At 30.0% G+C, this 21,328-nt stretch overlaps 4 protein-coding genes across 5 annotated transcripts in view; 2 read left to right on the plus strand and 2 right to left on the minus strand.

Annotated features, from left to right (window-relative positions):
- LOC105152397 (uncharacterized) overlaps positions 1-21,328 on the minus strand; it is a 160,686-nt gene that overhangs the window by 34,715 nt on the left and 104,643 nt on the right. The window lies entirely within an intron of this gene.
- Naglu (N-acetyl-alpha-glucosaminidase) lies at positions 374-10,656 on the plus strand. 2 transcript variants are annotated; one of them, XM_011066670.2, is made up of 14 exons: positions 374-554; positions 3,879-4,042; positions 4,140-4,318; positions 4,402-4,620; positions 4,691-4,918; positions 5,210-5,273; positions 5,330-5,475; positions 7,730-7,814; positions 8,194-8,343; positions 8,471-8,613; positions 8,796-8,955; positions 9,215-9,405; positions 9,674-10,059; positions 10,454-10,656. In XM_011066670.2, exons 1-14 carry the CDS (start codon positions 452-454, stop codon positions 10,513-10,515), a joined length of 2,280 nt encoding a protein of 759 aa, XP_011064972.1. In that variant the 5' UTR covers positions 374-451; the 3' UTR covers positions 10,516-10,656. The 2 variants fall into 2 exon arrangements, with proteins under 2 accessions (XP_011064972.1, XP_011064974.1); XM_011066672.2 differs by having other exon boundaries at positions 436-554; positions 3,887-4,042.
- ImpE3 (Ecdysone-inducible gene E3) lies at positions 10,209-13,900 on the minus strand. The gene is made up of 4 exons (XM_011066669.2): positions 13,438-13,900; positions 12,897-12,977; positions 11,525-12,246; positions 10,209-11,208 (listed from the first exon to the last, which is right to left on the minus strand). Exons 1-4 carry the CDS (start codon positions 13,480-13,482, stop codon positions 10,827-10,829), a joined length of 1,230 nt encoding a protein of 409 aa, XP_011064971.1. The 5' UTR covers positions 13,483-13,900; the 3' UTR covers positions 10,209-10,826.
- On the plus strand, positions 14,722-18,155 carry LOC105152401 (uncharacterized). Its single transcript, XM_011066668.2, has 3 exons — positions 14,722-16,299; positions 16,756-16,959; positions 17,652-18,155. Exons 1-3 carry the CDS (start codon positions 16,255-16,257, stop codon positions 18,012-18,014), a joined length of 612 nt encoding a protein of 203 aa, XP_011064970.1. The 5' UTR covers positions 14,722-16,254; the 3' UTR covers positions 18,015-18,155.

A 21,328-nucleotide genomic window follows, 5' to 3' on the forward strand; every position in this document is an offset into this window, starting at 1 on the left:
TATTTTTAATAAAACGTATTTATTTACCCTTATATATACTTTTTAAAGGAAAGTATTATTAACTTATTATAGCTATTTCTACGACATAATAGTAACTATACTGACAATAAGTAAAAATAATTATTATTTTTACAAATTAATATTTATAAATTAATAGTTCTTCTATTTGACAAAATATTTAATTTAATTTAGGCATAGTATGATTTTATGGTTGTTAATAGAACATTCGAATTAACCGCTACAATATGGATGGCATTGGGAACAACTTTTTTATTGGCTGTTAAGAATTGCTGTGCTAGAGTACATCTTTTGTATTTTCATCATGGTAGTCAAAAGCCTTATCAGATAAGAAAGTCAGAGTAGGAGTGATAACGTACACGCACACTCACTCTTTCCAAGTCTTCTTGTATCATAACTCTTTCTGTGTCCTCTGTTTGATCAGTCAGCCAACATGTTGAAGTTTATCAAGTTGGACATCACAACATCGTGGTTGCAACTATTTATAATAATATTTGGATTATTCGTGTCGTCCAGTTCATGTAGCAAACCGGACAGTAAGTAGAACATATTATTGGGTCATCTAAAAAGTATCCGCGGTTTTTTGTCACTAGATGGTGTTGATGGTCAACACATCTAGTGACAAAAAATCGCGGATACTTTTTAGATGACCCAATACATTTTTTTTCAGAGTATACGTTTTTTTGAAATACAAAATATAAATACAAAACTCTATAAAATGTTTAATAATTAAGTCACTGAATAAATTTGATCATTGTGCATCACATTTTGCCCATCATTTATAATAATTAATTTAAATTTTGTCCATAAAATAACTTAAAATTCATTATCGGAGTAAAAATTTTTATATGTAGTTATAATCATGTATGATTATATGATTACATATATGATTATATGTAACCATATAACCATATATGATTATACACATTGAAAGAAAGGATTTTGTTAATTTAACAAGCCATCAGTACCTTTAACAAATGATTTATAAATATGACAACAAATTGATTTGTTATGATTGCTGCCAATCTGCTATAGCAATTATTAGTAAAGAAGCAAACTATAAAATCTAACCTATTTTAATGACCTGACTTTATTTATTGATTATTTTGATTATTTGTTACATTGACGAATGAGAAATAATTTGTAATAATAACTGATCGTTTTCACACCAAATCATTACATTTGCTAATCTTGATTTGTTCCTATAACAATATCATTTTTCACAGTACAGAGTGTTCCAAAATTTTTAACACATTGCTTGTGGGCAGATAAAGCGGACTAAAATGAATCAAAGTTCTTTACCTTTTGCATGGAGCATGAAGAACCGCAGATGAAAATTTTTTAAATGTCATATTTTGAAAGTTTTAAGGATCTTGAAAATAAACCTTTTTTATCTAATTGTTGTAAAAAAAAATAGATAAATATTAATTAATTAAGAAGCCCGAAATTACAAAAGCTACTCTGATGTATTAAAATTTTAGATCAATTAGTCAAGTACAATTTCTTTGAAATCGTGTCCAATAACGAACCATCATTTTTTAGAGATGCCGTAGAAATCTGAAATTATTATACATTAAAACCATAAAAAAGCACAAAAAAAATTTGATGCACCTTTTAAGATTAATAAAATATAAAATATAATACAAAAAGTTTCAAATCAATGCGTGCGTACGTGCGTGTGTCTCTATTTTATTATTAAAAAATCTCTAAAAATCGGCAGAATTTTCAGTCGAGACGCCAGAATATTCTCTTAAGATATCTTTAAGAGTTCTTTAAAACATTTTTGAAAACTTTGAAAGATATCTTACGATTGTCTTATATATTGATTTTACCCGCTTATTCAGCAATTTTTAGAAATTAATATCTTATTACCTATTGCGAAAATTACAAAATGATACAACAAGACTTTTCGACTCAGTTTAGTCCAGTCTGCTCACAATCGATGTGTCAAAAAGTTTGAGACACCTTGTCAGTGCATTTTTACACAGATTACACTTAACATTGATGTTATAATAACAGCTATTTAAGTGAGTCGCGTTCATACATTCAGACTTATCTTTATTTCAACTAGGCTAAAAAAATGAAAGAAAGTAAATAAATCAACAAATTGGTTTCTTAGATCTATATTTACGCGACCCGATTTACACCGAAGTTATAACATTGCATGTTTACATGTCCTTTTTGCAATATAATAAAGCCGTAATCACACTAACAATTGCGTGATTGTGATTAGTGATCGGCGATTATTTTTCAACCAATCAAAGCAATCACCGATTGCTTTGTTCTGTCTGGTTAAAAAATAATCAGATTTAGACGACATCAATGAAACAGTTAACTCTGAGTGTATCTGAAAATATGGTCCCAACAGTGAATTAATTAAAAATGAAGAATCCTCTAAAGAATTGAATAAAGACCTAATCAATATTTTCGTAGATCTGTTTAAATTCGTTGATATAAAAAACAACCCGTTGAAAACATAAATAATAAGTGATTTGTTAATATGTCTAGTATTGACATTCTTCCTTCAGTCTCTAATTTATTACAATTAGGTAATAATTTCAATTTGCCTCTTCGACGATAGACAAAAAATTCGCAGTACATGAATTCATTAAAGACCTGGAAAATAATAATCGCGATTTCAATGATGGTTGTAAAAGTAAGAGTCGGGCTTCTGAGTTCGTTCCCTTGAGAATTTCTTGTTAAACAATTATTATAATGATAATAAATAGAACTTTTTAATTTATGCAAAACAATTACTTTTTGTAAAACTTCGTTTTGTAAAAAGAATCCTAATTAATTAATTTTCACTCGAGCGAATAAGGGATATCATCGTGGCGTTAGATAAAGACGTGTATATTAAGAAAATGGAAGAGTTATTGAGGAATAATAACACCTATATAATATATATATAATATAGTGGAGAAGGATCTGAGTAAAAAAATTGAAAAGAATCTTAATTTAATGTTAAAGAAATGGTTAGACAATGATCTCATTTCCAATAAAACAAAGTTAGTCGACTCCAATCATCCGACTCGTATCTTTCATTAGCATATAGCCTTACGAAGATTCATAAGGCTAATTATCCAATGAGAATTATTGTTTCTTCCATTAACACAGCCTTATATCCTTTATCTGTTTTTCTACACAAAATCATTGCTAATAACTTGCCCGAAAATCCTCGAAGAATCCCTAATAGTTTCGATCTGTACAAACAACTGTCAGGTAAAAAATTCAATGATTCAGATTAATTTCTTTGAATGTTACATCATTATTTACTAATATTCCTCAAGATCTGGTCATTGAAAGTATTAATAGAAGATGGGAATACATGGAACAAAATTCGATTCCTAAGACAGAATTTATATATGCAATTGAATTTGTTTTATTTTCAATATATTTTAAATTTAACAATGTGATCTATAAACAGACGTTTGGTACACCAATGGGTTCTCCTCTCTCTCCCATTGTAGCCGACATTGTTCTACAGAATCTTGAGGAAAAAGCTTTGAATATGCTCAATATGTTAATTTGTCGTTTTACTTCCGATACATGGATAACATAATTATAGCGGCTCTCACCGGTCAGATTTCATCCATCCATCAGATTTTTAATAGCATACACAATCGGTTACAATTTACTATTGGATATAAAGAGAATCATAGGATAAATTTTTTTGGACTTGTTGCTTATAGTGGAAGATTGTGTAATTACTGAAGATTCGTTCTAAAAAAAAACGTATTCGGATAGATATAATATATAATTAGACAATCATGAATTATACATGTATAATAATATACATATATTTATATGTACGATCATATATAAAATTGTTTTACTCAGATATCTAAAAACGTGAGTAGCGTTTCAGGATACTTTGGGTTATATAAAATCGCGCACATCACCAGAAATTCAGGCAAAAGCAGCTAAAAATGTCGCGGAAAGATTATTGGGTAAAGAAATATCTAAGTTGTTTATTATGATACTGGATACCGATTTGGGGCCTATTGGCAAAGATACTTTTAAGGTATGATATTTACTCTCGAATATAGCAACTACATATTTGTTCGTGAGTTCTTATTTTCAAAAGAGTAATATGATAAATATCGAATAATTTCTTATAGATAACAAAAAATCTTCTAGACCAAATCGAAATTCGCGGCACTTCTGGAGTGGCAATTACATGGGGTTTACATTATTACTTAAAGAACTATTGCAATGTTCATATATCATGGGACGGTACACATATTGAATTACCAAACACCCTGCCGGAAGTCCGAGTTAAAATTATATCGAACGACAGGTGAGAGGGCGCGCGACATGTGATTGTGATAATCCGATATATTATTTGATGACATATATTTATGTTATTCCCTAACTTTACAGATTCAGATATTATCAGAACGTGTGCACAGTGGGTTACAGTTCAGCCTGGTGGCAATGGCACCAATGGGAAAAAAACATCGATTGGATGGCCCTTAATGGGATTAATCTTGCCCTTGCTTTTAGCGCGCAAGAGGCAATCTGGCAAAGACTATATCAGGAATTGAATCTGACAAAAGAGGAAATCGACGAACACTTGGGTGGACCTGCTTTCTTACCTTGGTCGAGTGTTTATATTCTTCAAATTTCTTTGTGTAGGTTACAATAGAATATATTTATTGCAATAATATAGGGCGAGGATGGGCAATATTCGTGGCTTTGGTGGACCATTATCATCAAATTGGCATAATTACACCATACGTCTACAACATCAGATTCTTCAGAGAATGAGAGATCTGGGAATCGTCCCGGTACTACCGGCATTCGCCGGTCATGTGCCGCGAGCTTTTGCCAGACTTTTTCCGAATGCTAATATGACGAAGATCAATCCGTGGAATAAATTCGAAGACAAATATTGCTGGTATGATTAAAATAATCTATTTATATCTCACACAATTTTTCTTTCTTCTGGTTATTGTTTACAATAATTCTTTATAGAGTAAAATATTTACAACTGTAACTGAAAAGTATTAAGAAAATAGATACAGAATATTCTATCTCTTTTGCATCTATCATTTATCAAATAAAAATACATTTCAGAAATTGATTATTTTTAATTTCAAAATTAATTCAAATAATATATATATATATATATATATATATATATATATATAAAAAGTTCCAATTTGTGTAATATAATTATTATTTCCAGCCCTTATTTGTTAGAACCGACGGATCCATTATTTCGCACTATTGGGGAAAAATTTCTTCAAATGGTGAGTTAAAATAATTTCAATAGAAATAAACGATTATGAATATTTCATTGTTGCAGTACATCGATGAGTTTGGTACCGATCATATTTATAATTGCGATACTTTTAACGAAAATGAACCCGGTAATACTGAGCTTATCTACTTGAGAAACGTCGGGCATTCAATTTTCTCGGCCATGAATGCGGTCGATTCGAAAGCAATATGGTAAGTCGATAAATTTAAAAGGGCAGACTTCGTTTCACTCTACAATTTAACACTTAAATTCTTCGTATTCAGAAATATTAATTTTATACACACACACATAGACATATATACAGGGTAGCCCCAAACATTCAGCCAGACTGCAAGATTTTAGGCAATTTAATTCTGAATAAAAAGTTTCCTATAAACATGGGTCAAAAAATGCTTCCATAAAAAATTATCGTCCAAAATCTTTGAAATTGCGATTATTTTACACATTTTTTAAAATATCGTAAAATACGCGTTTTTTAACAAAAAGTACCGAAAAGAGTTGTAGAGAATTAAATTATTTTTCAAATGAGACCAAAATGATTTGTAGTACATTCGATAGATTTTAATAAGCTAGTCAATTCAAATGTACAAAAAAAAGTATTTTTTCGGATATCGACATAAGTCTTATAAAGATATTCTTCATATTTATGCTTACCCTTCATATTCATGAAAAAGAGCTGAGTAATATTTAAAATAATTCCATTTTAAATATGTATTTTGCATTTTCCATTTTAAATGGTTTTTGGAAAATCATTTTCATTTTACATTTAAAATGGAATCATATTTTGTTTAATCATTTATAAAATAGATAAATGGTTTTACTACATTTTTACAAAATTTCTCTAGAACGTTGACATATAAGAAAAACCAAGTCCCATGTAATTGATCAAAATTTTTTATAAATATTTAAATAAACTGCAAATTAAACTGCAAAGAGAAAATTAATTTCAGATAATCCATAAATATCGAATCTTAATAAAAAAAATAAATATTCTAGCTTTATGTAAAATACTATATAGATTTCTAAAAATGTATATTATTCTAATCTTGATTAGCGCCGTAACCGGCGCTTCTCATATTAATTTGATTTATTCTTTATTATAAGTAAACGTCCAAATCATAATATTAAAAAATTTAAAATATTCTGGTCAGAAATACTTTATTTACAATACTATAGTCAGAGTTTCAAATTCCGTTGAAAACGGATTTCAAACGTAAAATACTTTTAAAAAATGTATACCACACTAACAGAAAGTTTTTAAACAAAAACCTATACAGATTGAAACAAGATCTTATAAATTCTTATTTTTTCGTAGATATTGTAGTGAGACGTAGAGTAGTGTTGTTTGTTTAAAAAACCAAGAAATCCTTCGCCTTCAAACAACGTCACTCTACGTTTCATTATAAATATCTACGAAAAACTATAGATTTCTGAGACAAACAAATTCATTGTATATCTCACTATGAATAATTAAGGATTTTTAAGATTTTGTTTCAATTTATATAGTTTTTCTGTATTTTTTGTAAAATTTTTTTTTCGCTAGGGCAGAAAAAAACCATTTTGCATTTTAAATACACTTTTTAAAAGTATTTTACAATTAGTATTCTTAATGGAATAAGGCATTCGAAAGGCATTTTACTCTGATAAAAAGAAGAGTAGAAGGTAAAAAAAATTAATTTCTTGAAAAAATCAGAATTTTTTAAAAAAAACTTTACCGTTAATTACCAAAAAACATTTTTTTGTACATTTGAAATTAATTACCTCGAAACCTCTATGAAATGCACCGCAATCATTTTGGTCTCATTTAAAAGATAATTTAATTCAATACAATTTCGTTTCGATATTTTTTGTTTAAAAAACGCATATATTTCTTTATAAAAATATATAAAATAATAATTTTAGAAATCTCTCAGTGATAATGTTTTAAGGAAGCATTTTTCGACCCATGTTTATAGGAAACTTTTTGTTTAGAAGTAAATTTCTTATAAAATCTCAAAGTCTGGCTCGGGGTTACTTTGTATACAGGGTGTATCTTAAATAACACCTACTGATCATATAATGCTATTTCTGATAAAAAAAACTGAGTCGAAATGTCCTGTTTTTGCAATTTTCACAATAGTTAACGAAATATTAATTTCTAAAGATTGCCAAATAAACAGATAAAATCGATACATAAGACAATTTTAAGATATCTTTCAGTGTTCTTTGTAAAATATTTTGAAGATGTTTCTTAAAGAACTCTTAAAGATATCTTAAAATTGTCTTATGCGTCGATTTTAAACATTTTGTTTATTGGATAACTAAAAAAAATATTGTAAAAATTACAAAATATTAGAGGACTTTTCGACTTAGTTTTTTATCAGGAATATATGATTAATAGGCATTTAAAATACACTCTATATATAGTCATGTTTTTACGTTAGATACATCTTGCGACTTTTCTAGGTTAATGCAAGCTTGGTTATTCGTGCACGACATCATGTTTTGGACGAAATCCAGAGTGAGAGCTTTCTTGACCTCAGTACCCATAGTAAGTTCGCAATATTAAATATCAATCGTACCTCAATTGCCAAATACACAACTAATGCATAAATGAATCATTCCTAACAATAATTACATTATTAGATAATTTTAATATATATAATTATATAATTTATTATTATTAAATCTATTATTATTCTTATTGAATTATAAATGTATTTAATTATCTAATGTATTTCGCCTATTCGTCTAGTACGACAAATCTACTGTATAAGAGAACAGAAAACTATCGAAAATCATTTCAATAAAATATTAATCTAACGGATAAATATTTCTCTTTCCGAATTAAAAAAATAACTTTTATTATCAATATTTTTGTATACGTCATTTTTCATAAAAGTGACTCTAAGCCGCTGTACTAAATGCAGGGACGAATGTTGGTATTAGATCTACAGTCGGAACAATTCCCACAATACGATCGATTGAAATCCTATTACGGTCAACCATTTATTTGGTGCATGCTGCATAACTTCGGTGGCACCTTGGGAATGTTTGGTTCCGCGCAAATTATTAATCAGGTATATGAAAATTCTAATTTTTTTACATCACTCTTTCTCTCAGTTTTTATTAAAAGAATGTGTATTTCGCTATGTCATTAACATGCCAAAATATAAAAGGAATTTCAAAATTTTATTTTTTTCTCAGCGCACATTCGAGGGTAGAAACATGAATGACAGTACTATGGTGGGAACCGGTCTGACACCTGAAGGTATCAACCAAAACTATGTAATTTACGAATTAATGAACGAAATGGCGTATCGTCACGTGCCTGTTAACCTTGATAATTGGTGAGAACGTACATTTCGTATAATTCCAATACACTGTATGCAACGATCGGTTTTTCGTTAAAGAAGTATCGTTTTAATGTCTTATCGCGTCACGATAATCTATCGACAGAGCTTCTACATAATTCGCGATGCAAAAGCTCTTTAAGTTCGATTAAATTGATAAAAGGATTATTGATCGGCAGGTTCGAAAGTTATGCTACCCGAAGATACGGTGCATGGAACGAATATGCAGTAGCTGCTTGGCAACATCTCGGTAGAACAGTTTATAATTTTATCGGCACGCAAAAAATTAGAGGACATTATGTTATTACCAGACGACCAAGTTTAAATATTTCACTATGGGTAGGCTCATTAATAATTATAACTGGTTTATGATTGGAAGAAATTTATAATTGCATTTCGCCTAATATCTGCAGAGGACATAAATGCGAAAATTTAATATTCATTTTAATGAGAGAGATATAATTAAAAAGAAAATGGAAATTGGTAAAAATTAGGAAACGTAGAGAAAATTATTCGAACTAATTACATTATTTAAATTACTCATTAATATTTTGAATTAACGTGTATATTGTAAATTGTATTGATTTTCTTTAAATAGACTTGGTATGATCGAAAAGATTTCTATGCTATGTGGAACATGTTTCTAAAAGCGAGATATGGTAGAGGAAATAATACTCTCTATAGACATGACGTAGTTGATATAACCAGACAAGCTCTCCAATTAATAGCTGACGATATTTATATGACAATATTGGATTGCTATAAGAAAAAGAATATCACTGCCTTTCAGTGAGTATATTGATATAATATCAACATATCTCATAAATATATTACGCATATGATATTATATTTTATTAACATTATTAAACAGTTTTGCCCGCCTAATATTAAATAATGCAATTTTTTAAAATTAAAATAATTAATATTGTAAAATAAAAGTAAGAACCTTTTTCAAAGTTAAGAATTTCACATAGCTCATAATCATTGTTACATAATAAAAATTCGCAATATATATTTAAAACGTTTTACAATTTTATACCCATTAATAATTCCACAGATCGTCCGCAAACGCTTTGTTAGAACTTTTCGACGATCTTGAATCTATTTTGGCATCAGGAAATAATTTTTTACTCGGCACCTGGCTAGCCCAGGCGAAAGATATCGCCGTCAATGAGGAGGAAAGGCGATCTTATGAATATAACGCAAGAAATCAAATTACCCTATGGGGTCCAAATGGTGAGATCAGAGACTACGCGAACAAACAATGGTCAGGAGTGGTGGCGGATTACTTTAAGCTCAGATGGGAGCTTTTCCTAAAAGCCCTTGAGAAATCATTGATCCAAAGAATCGAGCCCAACATCACCGAGATTAACGATAGAATATTTCATGAAGTCGAACGATCTTTCACTTTTTCCACGAAGCTTTATCCAATAGAGACAAAAGGTATTTACTTATTTATAACAATTTTTCGTGAACACCACATCAATAATTTATTTAATCAGCAGAGATCTTTTTTCATTTGTACTCTCTGCATCTGAATTACTTGCTCTGTTTAGAATCAATTTTTTTTAAGGTTGACATAATCGAAATCATTTATATCATGTTTCATTCGTTTTATAAGATTATTGAAATACAATATTTATTTAAGTACAGTAAAATATCTAAAATAATATAAGTAAAATCCCAAGTAATAGATGTTACTACGTCGTTATTCTACTTAAAATATTAATAAATAACCAACATTTAGAAAAAATTTAGAGAAGACTATATGCATAAATTTCAGCAAACAAATTTTTATTTTCAATAAGTCTAATAAACTTTATTTACTCTTTTTTAGGCGATACTATCGACATAGCAATGAAAATAATTTCCAAGTGGTACAAAGGAAGATTATCATAATCGTTATTATTATCGTTATTATTATCATCAAACACGTACTGAAAAAAGATTATGTTCTAATATTTTTTTTATTTAGATAAAATAAGAATATATATTTTAAAAGCAATATTAATAAAACGATTTTTAATAAGGCATATTAAATACGCATTTCCACATTTACATTTATTGAAAAATTTAGAAAATTTAGTATCTTTCTATAATCCATAGGATATAATTACTTTTTTTTCTACAAACAAAATTAATTTCTTCTATTGCAATATTCGTATTTTTGTTTCTACATATTCTAAGATTGTTGCAAGTTCTTCAAAGAATTAGAACGTATAACGTAATGGTAATAGACGTCTTAAGTCCATACTGAGCGCGCTGGCAGGATTGTCGAGATCACGTAGTGCTTGCGACGTTCTCAACTTCGCATCATCTCTAGTGAGCTCGTTTTTCTCTACTATCTTCTCTAGCAACTGTTTCAGCTGCGGTCCAATGCCACCCTCGGCGGATGAATATAAAATCTTTAAGACTTCATCCGTGTAGCCAGCAAAACGCGCGAATCCTTGCTTCCGCGCGTCTTTGCTGAGGGCATCATAAAGATTCGCCATTTGCTGAAGAGACGGTCTAGGTGGTACTTTGGAACGCCTTAAATAATTATTCAAACTTGGACGCGGCACTTGAGCCACCCTTTCGCCGAGTAAACAAAACCTACGGTGAAACAAAACAAAAATAAAGAAAAGTTTCATTAAATGCGCTTAGTTAATATCAAATATATGTATTATATATTAGGTGTTGGAATTAATTCGTAGCGTTTTACAAGTGATGGGAAGTACTTTCATTAATGTATTTTTTAATGCTCATGTGAAATAAATAACATTCTTTCATTAAAAACGCTACGAATTAATTCCAACACCTAATAATATAGCTTCTGCGAAATTCTATCGTCAAATTTTCTCCATTTTAGCCAACACGATTATTTTTAGTATGTTATAACATTATAATTTTGTAATGAAAATGTTATCACCTTGTTTCCTCTTCTTCTTCATCAATTTTTTCTGACTTTTCGATTGATGTTTCCACACTTTTTGACTCATCGCTATCATCCGATTCGTCGCTGAATAAGGATGTAGTTGTCTTCACAATTCTGTGAATTTCGTCCACGACACTGTCAACGGTAGGTTTCTTCGTTTTCTGAAAATTCAACACTTGCGTAATAAGAGCCTGTTGCTGCGTTTGAATCTGCGTTGATACTTTGCCAAAAGAACGTTCAGTATTTGAAGATTCTTCGTTCTGAATGACTTCCTGATTCGATTCCGGAATTTCCTGTACGGGCTCCGGTGATTCGTGATTCGTTTCCGGCGTTACTGGTAATTCGTAATTCGTTTCAATAGTCTCTTGATTCACTTCTGGTGTCTCTTTGTGATCAGATACAACGCTCGCAGTCGAAGTTGCTAAACGTTGAGCTACTTCTGTTGAATTATCATAAGTCTTGGATGAACTTTGGCTCGATAGCTCATTCGCCAAAGTCGAAGTAGATATTATGGGAGTAGATATTATGGATTCTGTTCTCTCTTCATGCACTTTTGCGGTCGTAGCTGTTGAAATTGTAGAAATTCCCTCGGGTGTCGTCGATTGCGGTTGCTGTTTCTTCATCGATTGGGTCGTCGATATCGACGAGGAAGTCACTAATTGCAATATTTCTTCCGCTTGGAGCAGCTTCAGTTGCTCAACTGCGTGAAAAATTACCTGATTCAAAAATAAATCATATAAATGAACAGGCTTCACGGATATTATATATTTTTTTAAACTTAATGTATATAATGTTTATAAATAATGAGTAAGTATGTATACATAAGTATATAGGACAAATCTGTATTATAGGTAGTGTACAATGCACTGAGAAAAAAATGTACTAAATTTTAATAAATATTTATTTGAATAGTGCCAATTGAATATTTACTAAATGTAAACATAGATATATTTATACGAAAATCATTAATCTTTAATATTTTTTATTATAGCATTGGTGCAAATGTTATATCATAACAAATATTATTCATTAAAATTTAGCACATTTTTCTTTCAGTGTACTTTTATTTTAATAAATATTTTGTTTTATTATGCTATATTAGAAATAAAAATTTATTAAAATTATCAGAATTATTCGAATTTTTAAACCGCACAGATAAAAATTGTGCGATTTAAAAAATTATTGTCACTATTAAGGATTATTAAATGAAACACAAATTGAATGATATTAACATAATATTAACAAAGAAACATGTAAAGTATTTCCGGATTATTACGGGTGAGATGAGAAGCATCGCAATTATATGCAAAAGAATTTAATGTTCAGAATCTCTCATCAAATTTAGTAATCAAGTAAAATGACTCACCTGCATAGCAGCGGGGAGATACGAATTCGAATACACTGATGTTGAAAAAGCCGGCGGTTTCCTAACGATTCCGGCGATAGCCTGAAGCAATGAAGAATTTTAATTAACATTTCCGCTAAAACATGTAATGAATACACGTAATTCTCCGAGCCATAGTTAGCCGAGCTATTAGCTGATTATGATATAAACGCGTATTTATATGGAAATATTTCACATTAAACGTAAATTAGGCGAGAACATTGTTACTATGACGTTAAATGTTAATGTTGATATTTAAAGCACGAAATCGTTTGCGCAAAATTAAAATTATAATTTTAATCAGGAATATGAATTTATATTCTTCATATAACATTTTAATTTTTATTTAAATTATACAATAATTTTCAATTATAATAATTTTCATGTTTTTGATTTTTTAAAGTATAGAAATAGCAATTTTTCTATAATTTGATATGCGTTAATGACAGTAAATAGCGCAACATTATCTCACTAATGCAATATTAAATATTAAAGACACATAGCGATAATAAATATCACTTACCTGCCGAAGAATCATTATCATCATTAAACTGCATAAAACCTTCATGGCAAAATATTTCTTTTACCAATTTAAAATAAATTCCGCCTCTTTATATGCACTTTGTAAGCCACAATTCACAAATCTGCTATACTTTCTAGCATAAGCTTATCACAATTTAATAAAGAATCACTCGAAAAAGATTCAAAAGTCTAAAACTGTTGAGATACAAGATATATCACATTGGCCTTGACAAAATTTCAAGTAAAATAAGGAATTAATAATTACGAACAATTCTGAGATAACTCAAAAAAAGATGCAAATACTTTTGATCTGAAGTATTTTTATATCATTCTGTAAAAAAATACATTTCAGGCGATAGTCGAAATTGATGACTTTCACGGACTACATCGAGGTTCGCAGGCGACTGTTGGGACAAGACTGGTCTCGAAAAGACTCATAACGGTCCCATGTCGTCCTCGGCGTCGCACACCTCTACACTCTTATACGATCGCATATGTAAACGAGCGGGATCCCTGTACAGGATTGTTAATTGCGTGACAAGGCGCACATGCCGCGAGCCGGTGCTTATTCGTGCCGATGGGTAAATCATAGTATGATGCCTAAACTAAGCCGTCATCCGTATGCCGACCACGTTTCGAAACGAGAAGCCGACTTTCCGCTATGCACTCGTCCTCGATCTCTCTCTAATTGGACTATATAGATTATATAAGAACTATATGTAAATTTTCGTATACAAATTATTAGAATAATTTATGATGTAATATTATCCTCTGACCAAAATTGTAAAAATATTAAATTTTCAAGTCACAATTAATTAAAAATTTAGAAAATTTCACAAGATAGTTGGAAAAATAAAAATAAATAATGACTGTTTTTAATTCTTGATGTAGTTTTAAAGATAAATTCAATATTTATTAATAATAATTAATATCTAATTATTTAATTGTTTGAAATAATTTAAAAATTGCAAATGAACTTGTTAATTATTTTTAAAAAAATTACAATTTATGTAAAACCGATTTAGCAAAATAGTAAAAACAAATGCAAAAGAGCTAAAGATAAGAATAGAAACACAATTTTTAGCAAATGCTTTTATGTAGTGAAAACATGTATTCGCACTCTTCACATATATTGCTACCGCTGATCTATAACCCAGTTATTCCAATAGCTGTATTCGCTTCTGCCATTTTCCGTTTTAATCAACTTCGAAGTTTAATAACTCAATCACTTCATTCTTTCCAACGATAGCATCGAGCTTTTTTTTGTTACATTCTAACTTTTTCCTTTATGATACAGTCAATTTTTTTTTACTAAGTGAACAATTTCGGTAAAAACTAACTCGAACACAGTAAGGTCGATGCAAAAATCACAATATTTTCAAATAAAAATATTATATCAAATTATAATCAGAAAATGTATAATAGCTTACTTTTCGTGCTTTCCTTATCTTTTTTTTATAATCTCAAAGCTTTTTCTTTGACAATTTCAATCGTTTCTACATTTTAGATATATGTACAATACAAAGCCTCTTCTTTAAATTAACCATGCATTGATGAAGTTTCGACCTTCATGACGATTTCGCAAGAACAGCCCAATAAGAGTAAAATTTCTCGATCGAAAACAACTCTTTCAAGGAGAGTCGGTCACGGCACTTTGTCCCAGAACAATTGAAAAAAATGACCCGACCGGTTTTTCAAACGACTCACGTATCTTCTGTTCGCGACTTCGAAAATGTCGTTGTCTTCTAGAAGACTCCATTCATCATCACGAAATTCTCTTAGTCGCAAAATAAAGGTTTCGTTAAAAAATGAATTATCATATTTCGCATTTTGACAAATTAAAAATATATTGCATTGAAAGCAAAAAATTTATCCTAACGTGATAAAACAGATAACTAAAATAAAATATTCCTTTGCGTTGAAATTACGTTGTATTACAACAAAATATATCATTAAAGCAAGAAAACAATTAGAATTGACAAATATGTTCAATATAATAATATGTGTTTGTTAACTTTATGTGATTATTAAATTGTTATAAACAAAAATAATTTTTATTTTACTCATGCAGTTTATAAACAAATTACAAAATTTTTTTCTCAGTTTTCATTCGTTATCGTATTAAATTTCTTGTTCCTATCATTAAAATACATTTATGCATGTAAGATAAGATACAATATTATCTAAGTCATCATTCGCTCCGCTGCAGTTGCATTTTCAATTAGTTCAGCATGTTATTTTAGTACAAGGTTGATACAAACTTCATTGTAAAGTTAACAAAAACAATGTTAATATTTACATATTCTATTTGAAAAAGAACATAAAAAAATCATTTGATTTTTCAGAACACAAAATGTGGATAATATTTTTCTTCTATTATATTATCAAGAGAGAGAAAATTTTCAATTATCGAGCTTTAAGAAAAATATTGGGACAACTTCAAATAATATTATGCTACAATTATATACAGGATACACTTTAGTTTCGTTTAATAGTCAAAGAGAGTAATCGCGCATTCCAAATATTTCTTTTCATTTAAACTACGTGCCACGCAGTAACAGGAGCATTTCTCTTCGCAATTTGTTTCTCAACGAAATATGTTTTATCATTACAACTGATGTCTGCCGTGGATATGTGGGTGCCCTTATATGATTACGTCCTGCTTATTACGCATGAGACAGCATATATAAACAGCGTTAAGTATATATACGATGTGTTTCTTGTGAGTTCTAATCGGTATACTCTATATCGCGGGAATAAGTTACGTAGAACGTAAGAGCTAAACTGTCAGAGCTTCCTTACTACAATATTCTACCTAATGATGGCAAGAGCGACAAGATTTATGTGGTTGTTATTTGCGGTAGTAAGTTGTTAACTCATAAACCAGAAATTCGCCTCTAAACTTGGTAGTATATCAAACTTTCATGTAATCATTTTTGTCAAAATTAATAAATTATTTACAAAAATAAAGTTTTAAATGTGTGACGTAACGTAAAATAAATTTGCCTCTTCAAATTTATTATTATACAATTAATTCCAATTTGAACTAAATATAAAAATTTTAAATATTTGAATTAACGAAATATCTTTTCTTTATATATTTATTCTCTCTAAAATAATTCTTGAATTTATCTCTATATTCTCTATAATTTTGTCATATTTAAAAAACTAACTTAACTATCTTTTGAGTTTGCTAGAATCTTACTTTACATTAACGATTTAATGTCGAACATATGCAAACATTATATTAAAGCATAAATTAGCTAACTCTTCAGAAATATACTTTCGTAATAATAAAAGTAAATCAAAATTTCTATAGGCTGCAATAACGCAGGCGAAACCATTAAACCCATCAATTGACGAATCTATCAATGAAATCGATCATGATAACACAAATCTGCAAAGAAATTCATTTGGATCGAATTCTGCTTTGCCGACTAACGAAGCATCTATACAAGATATCACGCAAACAGATGCTACAAACTCGGCAGTTGGTACCGTGATCGATACGACCATACAGTCAGTAAGTGTATCTTCATAAATTGATGAGACAATGACGTATCATCATTCCATTCCGCTAATTAATTATAATTTTAATATGCATTATTAGGCTATCAGTTTATTTCAGTAATTGGGTAACTCACTAATTCTCTTTGCAGAAATTACTCATTGTCATTTTTGTTTATTAAATAATTAATTAAATAATTAATTAAAATCGATTAACGTATTCAATAACTGAGATTATAAATATGATTTCAAAGTAAAATACAGAAGTCACAATAATACAAGAACATCTTATTATTACATTACATTACGTTACGATCTTATTTTTCATAAATTCATTTTTAAGTGACAAATGACGTCACATGATAACATCCTATATATGTTATGACTTAATTATAGCTCTGTAGTCTATCTGAATTATACAAGTAGTATTAACTTATTTTAGTTGAAATAAATAAGTTATAAATTAAATTGACAACAATCGATCAATCTTGCATAATTTTTCTGAAAAATTCACCTATCAGATGTATAGATATTATATTTTCTGCTAAATTTTTGTATTATTGAGAATATTCATGTTCTTAATTTGATTGTTAATTTTTAAATAAAGAAGATTACCTCTCTCTATTTTCATAATTTCTCTCTATATCATGAAACATCATAAAAATGCATTCAAAAGGCACTGACGTGAAATCAATCTTTTTGGCAAAGTTTCAGGAAAATTCAACGACAAAACCGGGTCCGTTCTCTTGGTTCCTGACACCGCTGGTGCAGAAAATCCAAATCTCGCCACAATCGTTCCTGAACGATCGTCTACCGCTACTGAAAGATGTGCTAAACATTCTAGGAATCAACGTACAAAACGTGACGGCGAAACAGCTAAGTGCATCCGGCCTATTGCATTTCTTGGGTCCTAATGATTCTGGTTTCTATACGAACCGGCTGGAACCGGCTGGTTTTTTGGGCGGTAACGGCTGGTTCGCCAACAAAGGCGGCATTCTCGGCGGACCGGGGGCCATACTCTCCACCGGCAGTGTTCTCACAGATTATCCAACTGCTTACAGAAGGAAATAGGATGGCCTATCATTTACTTAGACGTGCAGTGTAAATAATCAAAAAACAAAAACTGTGCAACATAGTTCTAAAAATTTCAGATTTGTCAAGTAAGTCACTTACTGAATGTCGGAGATTCACAATCTTTCCTTTTAATCGAAATATTAAAAAAACAAAAAGTAATAATGAAAGAGCGAAAAGCAGTATTTCTAACTTCCATACAAATTTCATAAGAGATCATTAGTGAAATGCTTTGACAAATTAAACTCGAGAAATTCAAATAGATATTAAGTAAATTATTATTAACATAAACATGATATCACATTTTTTACACATTTATATTCTTATTTTTTTATGTATACCCATAATAAAACAGATTTAACAAATGTATCATGAAATTAAAATCAGTTTCTATTTCTTCGTATCCTCAGTAACACATGTTAGTTTTATATACGTTTCTTAAACGTTTGTGGAACATTAGATATGTTTAGAAAACGTATATAAAACGTACGTGAACCAATAGATGTTACCTGGGATATTACAGAGTAATGTTGATATTAGTGCATTTTTTATGCACTTCAATAGCAAGTGCGATTCGCACTTCGGATTTTTAATAAAACGCGAGTCTCGAGTTACCGGAGACGAGACAGCAAAAGAAAAAAAGGAAATAAAAATTATTAGCGAAAAATGCACGGTAATGCACATTAATGGAGAGAGTGCGATGCGTTATTGGAAATGCATAAGATATCCGGTATCTCGCGAATTCACAGCAAGCGGCTACGCGGTATTTTACGAAGTTGGACGCCGCATGAAGTGGAGGTAAGCCGAGGAATTTCATTTCTACCGAATTGAGATTCGATCTCTCGAGTCCAACTGATAGTCGATGATCGTCGACGATGTACTCGTAGACGAAGAGTCTCTTCGTCTACGGTCTATTACTCCCTATGCGATTCCGCTACCTGTAATCCGACCACGCTGAAATATCGCCTGTTATACGAGTGATTGCGTGCCGACATCTCCGGAGGCGAAGTTTATTAAAACCGTATGACTGATTTGTGCGGTTGGTATCGCTGAGAAAACGACGCGAGTTACGTATACGTTTGAGATATTTGATAACTGGTAATATGATCGATACAAGATCAATTTTCCTCACTGCAAAACTAAACCGATTTTCAAGGATAATATGATTTTATAACTAGTGTTCTTTTTAATTTAAACGGAATTTTAAAAACTATTATTTTTATGCATTGTGTATACATATACGTGTGTGTATCAGACTTTTTATGTCTTCTACTATTAAATTACTATACTCTTAAATTTATTAATTTTGTCAAAAATTAAATAATAAATGAAAATACGGGCAATTAAGAGCCTAAATTCGCAGTAATTGGAGCGATTATATCAACATATATTTCTCAGTACTACATATATATAACAAATACTGAACGTTTCGGCTTAATTCAAGCGAACTTCGGTTTAGTCATTGCAATTACTTGAATTATATTAAGGAAGTTGTATTATACGAGACTACCAAGATGTTTGGTATTATTCATCAAGAGATTTTATTATACTAGACTGCTGAAGATGGCTTGAATTAAACCGAAATATTCGGTATTTATATATATATATATATATATATATAGTACTGAGAAATATATGTATAATCGCTCCAATTACTGCGAATTTAAGTTCTTAATTGCCCGTGTTTTCTTTTATTGTTATTTCATTTAATTTTTATCTCAAGAGCTCAACTTTAATTACTTTTAATTTTGTCAAATTCTCCAGGATAAAATTTTCTCGTTAAGTGACAAGCATTCATAAAAAATAGGAATAAATTGTGAAAGAGAAATTTCTCAATCAAATTAAAATTCAATTTGTTTCATCCGATAGCCATGTGTATTCCTAGTTTCTGGTTAAGATTAAATCTGTTTACTGTCTAATTCAATACGAAGGAGGAGTAGCACTTGATAAATTGGCAATAATACGCTGTGTCTGTATGAGCTTGTGTACAAGCTATACACCTGTATAAGCAGCCGTGATCGATGAGAGTGTGGCGACGCAGTTTGCAGCGCCGTGTGTCGTTTATAGATTAATTCTACGTGTCAACAGTTTGTCGTGTCACGCTTTTATTGACTCGTTAATATATGACCACAAATTATATAAGCTGAAATATTCAAGAATATTTCGAATGATACAGCCCGTTGACATTGAATTTATTAAGCTGCTGCTATTGAAAGTTAATTATCATGAAAAGACCATGTAATATTACACGTGTGTAGTATTATCATAATACGTATCGCGATATTAATAATATCAGCATTAACCATCTTGTATCTTAGTTCTATGTTGTTTACGTTTACGATGCGTTCAGGAATTTATTACGTTGTTACATAATTAAATCGAAACTAGGGCAATGTTACATGTAGGTATATGTAGGAAGAGATTTATAATGCATGCGATCGAAGGATTTTCATAAAATCTATAACTAAAGCTCAATATAATTGTATTGATAAATAAGCTATTCTTGTAGTTTTTAAAATTAATAATTTATTTCAAATGACTTTCTATCGCTCGAGTTTGTTTTATCATCGATAAATAATCTATTTATACTCAGATATTCTCAATAATCATTAATATAGCAGCAATTTTTGAATAATTGAAAACAATATATTAGCGTATATTTTCAGTTTACAATTTACAACAATTTGCTAAAAATATCAGTAACAAACGATTTCAAAAAAATTAATAATTCCAATAATTTCCACGCAAGAGCATAATTTATAAATCAGGGGGAGAGATATTTACTATTTATAAATCAGTGAGAGATATTTACTATTTGCTACCGTTTTTATTGGAAATTAAAGTTTTCTAATAGCTGCGAAAATTACGTATACATTACTGGTTAATCAAAATATTATTAATAACTGTAACTCTTACAATGGCCGCCATTATTACAATTGCAAAATGAGAACATGGACAGCTATATTGACCTGCAACGTATGCGTGAATGAAACCCAGGCCGAGTTCGAGTAGAACAGTACGAATCGTTAGCGCAACTCGTGGAACTTTTTAATTAGCGACAACAGAGAGAAAATATTGCAGCGGAAAATCCACGCAGCACAATTGGACAGGTGCGCTATAGTATTCCCCACTCCTCGATATTGAGCTTTTAAGTCTTTTAACCACCCGAAATGGCGATCAATAAATCGTATATCCAAGAAAGAGAAATGAGATGGATTATAAATGGTCGACTGTGTCCGAACAATCATATCGAAGTTTTAATGTTCAAGAAAAGATTGGCAAGACGATAAGAGGCTTTTTTCATATAATGATAA

The sequence above is a fragment of the Acromyrmex echinatior genome, chromosome 4 (genome assembly GCF_024713525.1).
Source record: "Acromyrmex echinatior isolate Ae372 chromosome 4, ASM2471352v2, whole genome shotgun sequence".
Lineage (NCBI taxonomy): Eukaryota > Metazoa > Arthropoda > Insecta > Hymenoptera > Formicidae > Acromyrmex > Acromyrmex echinatior.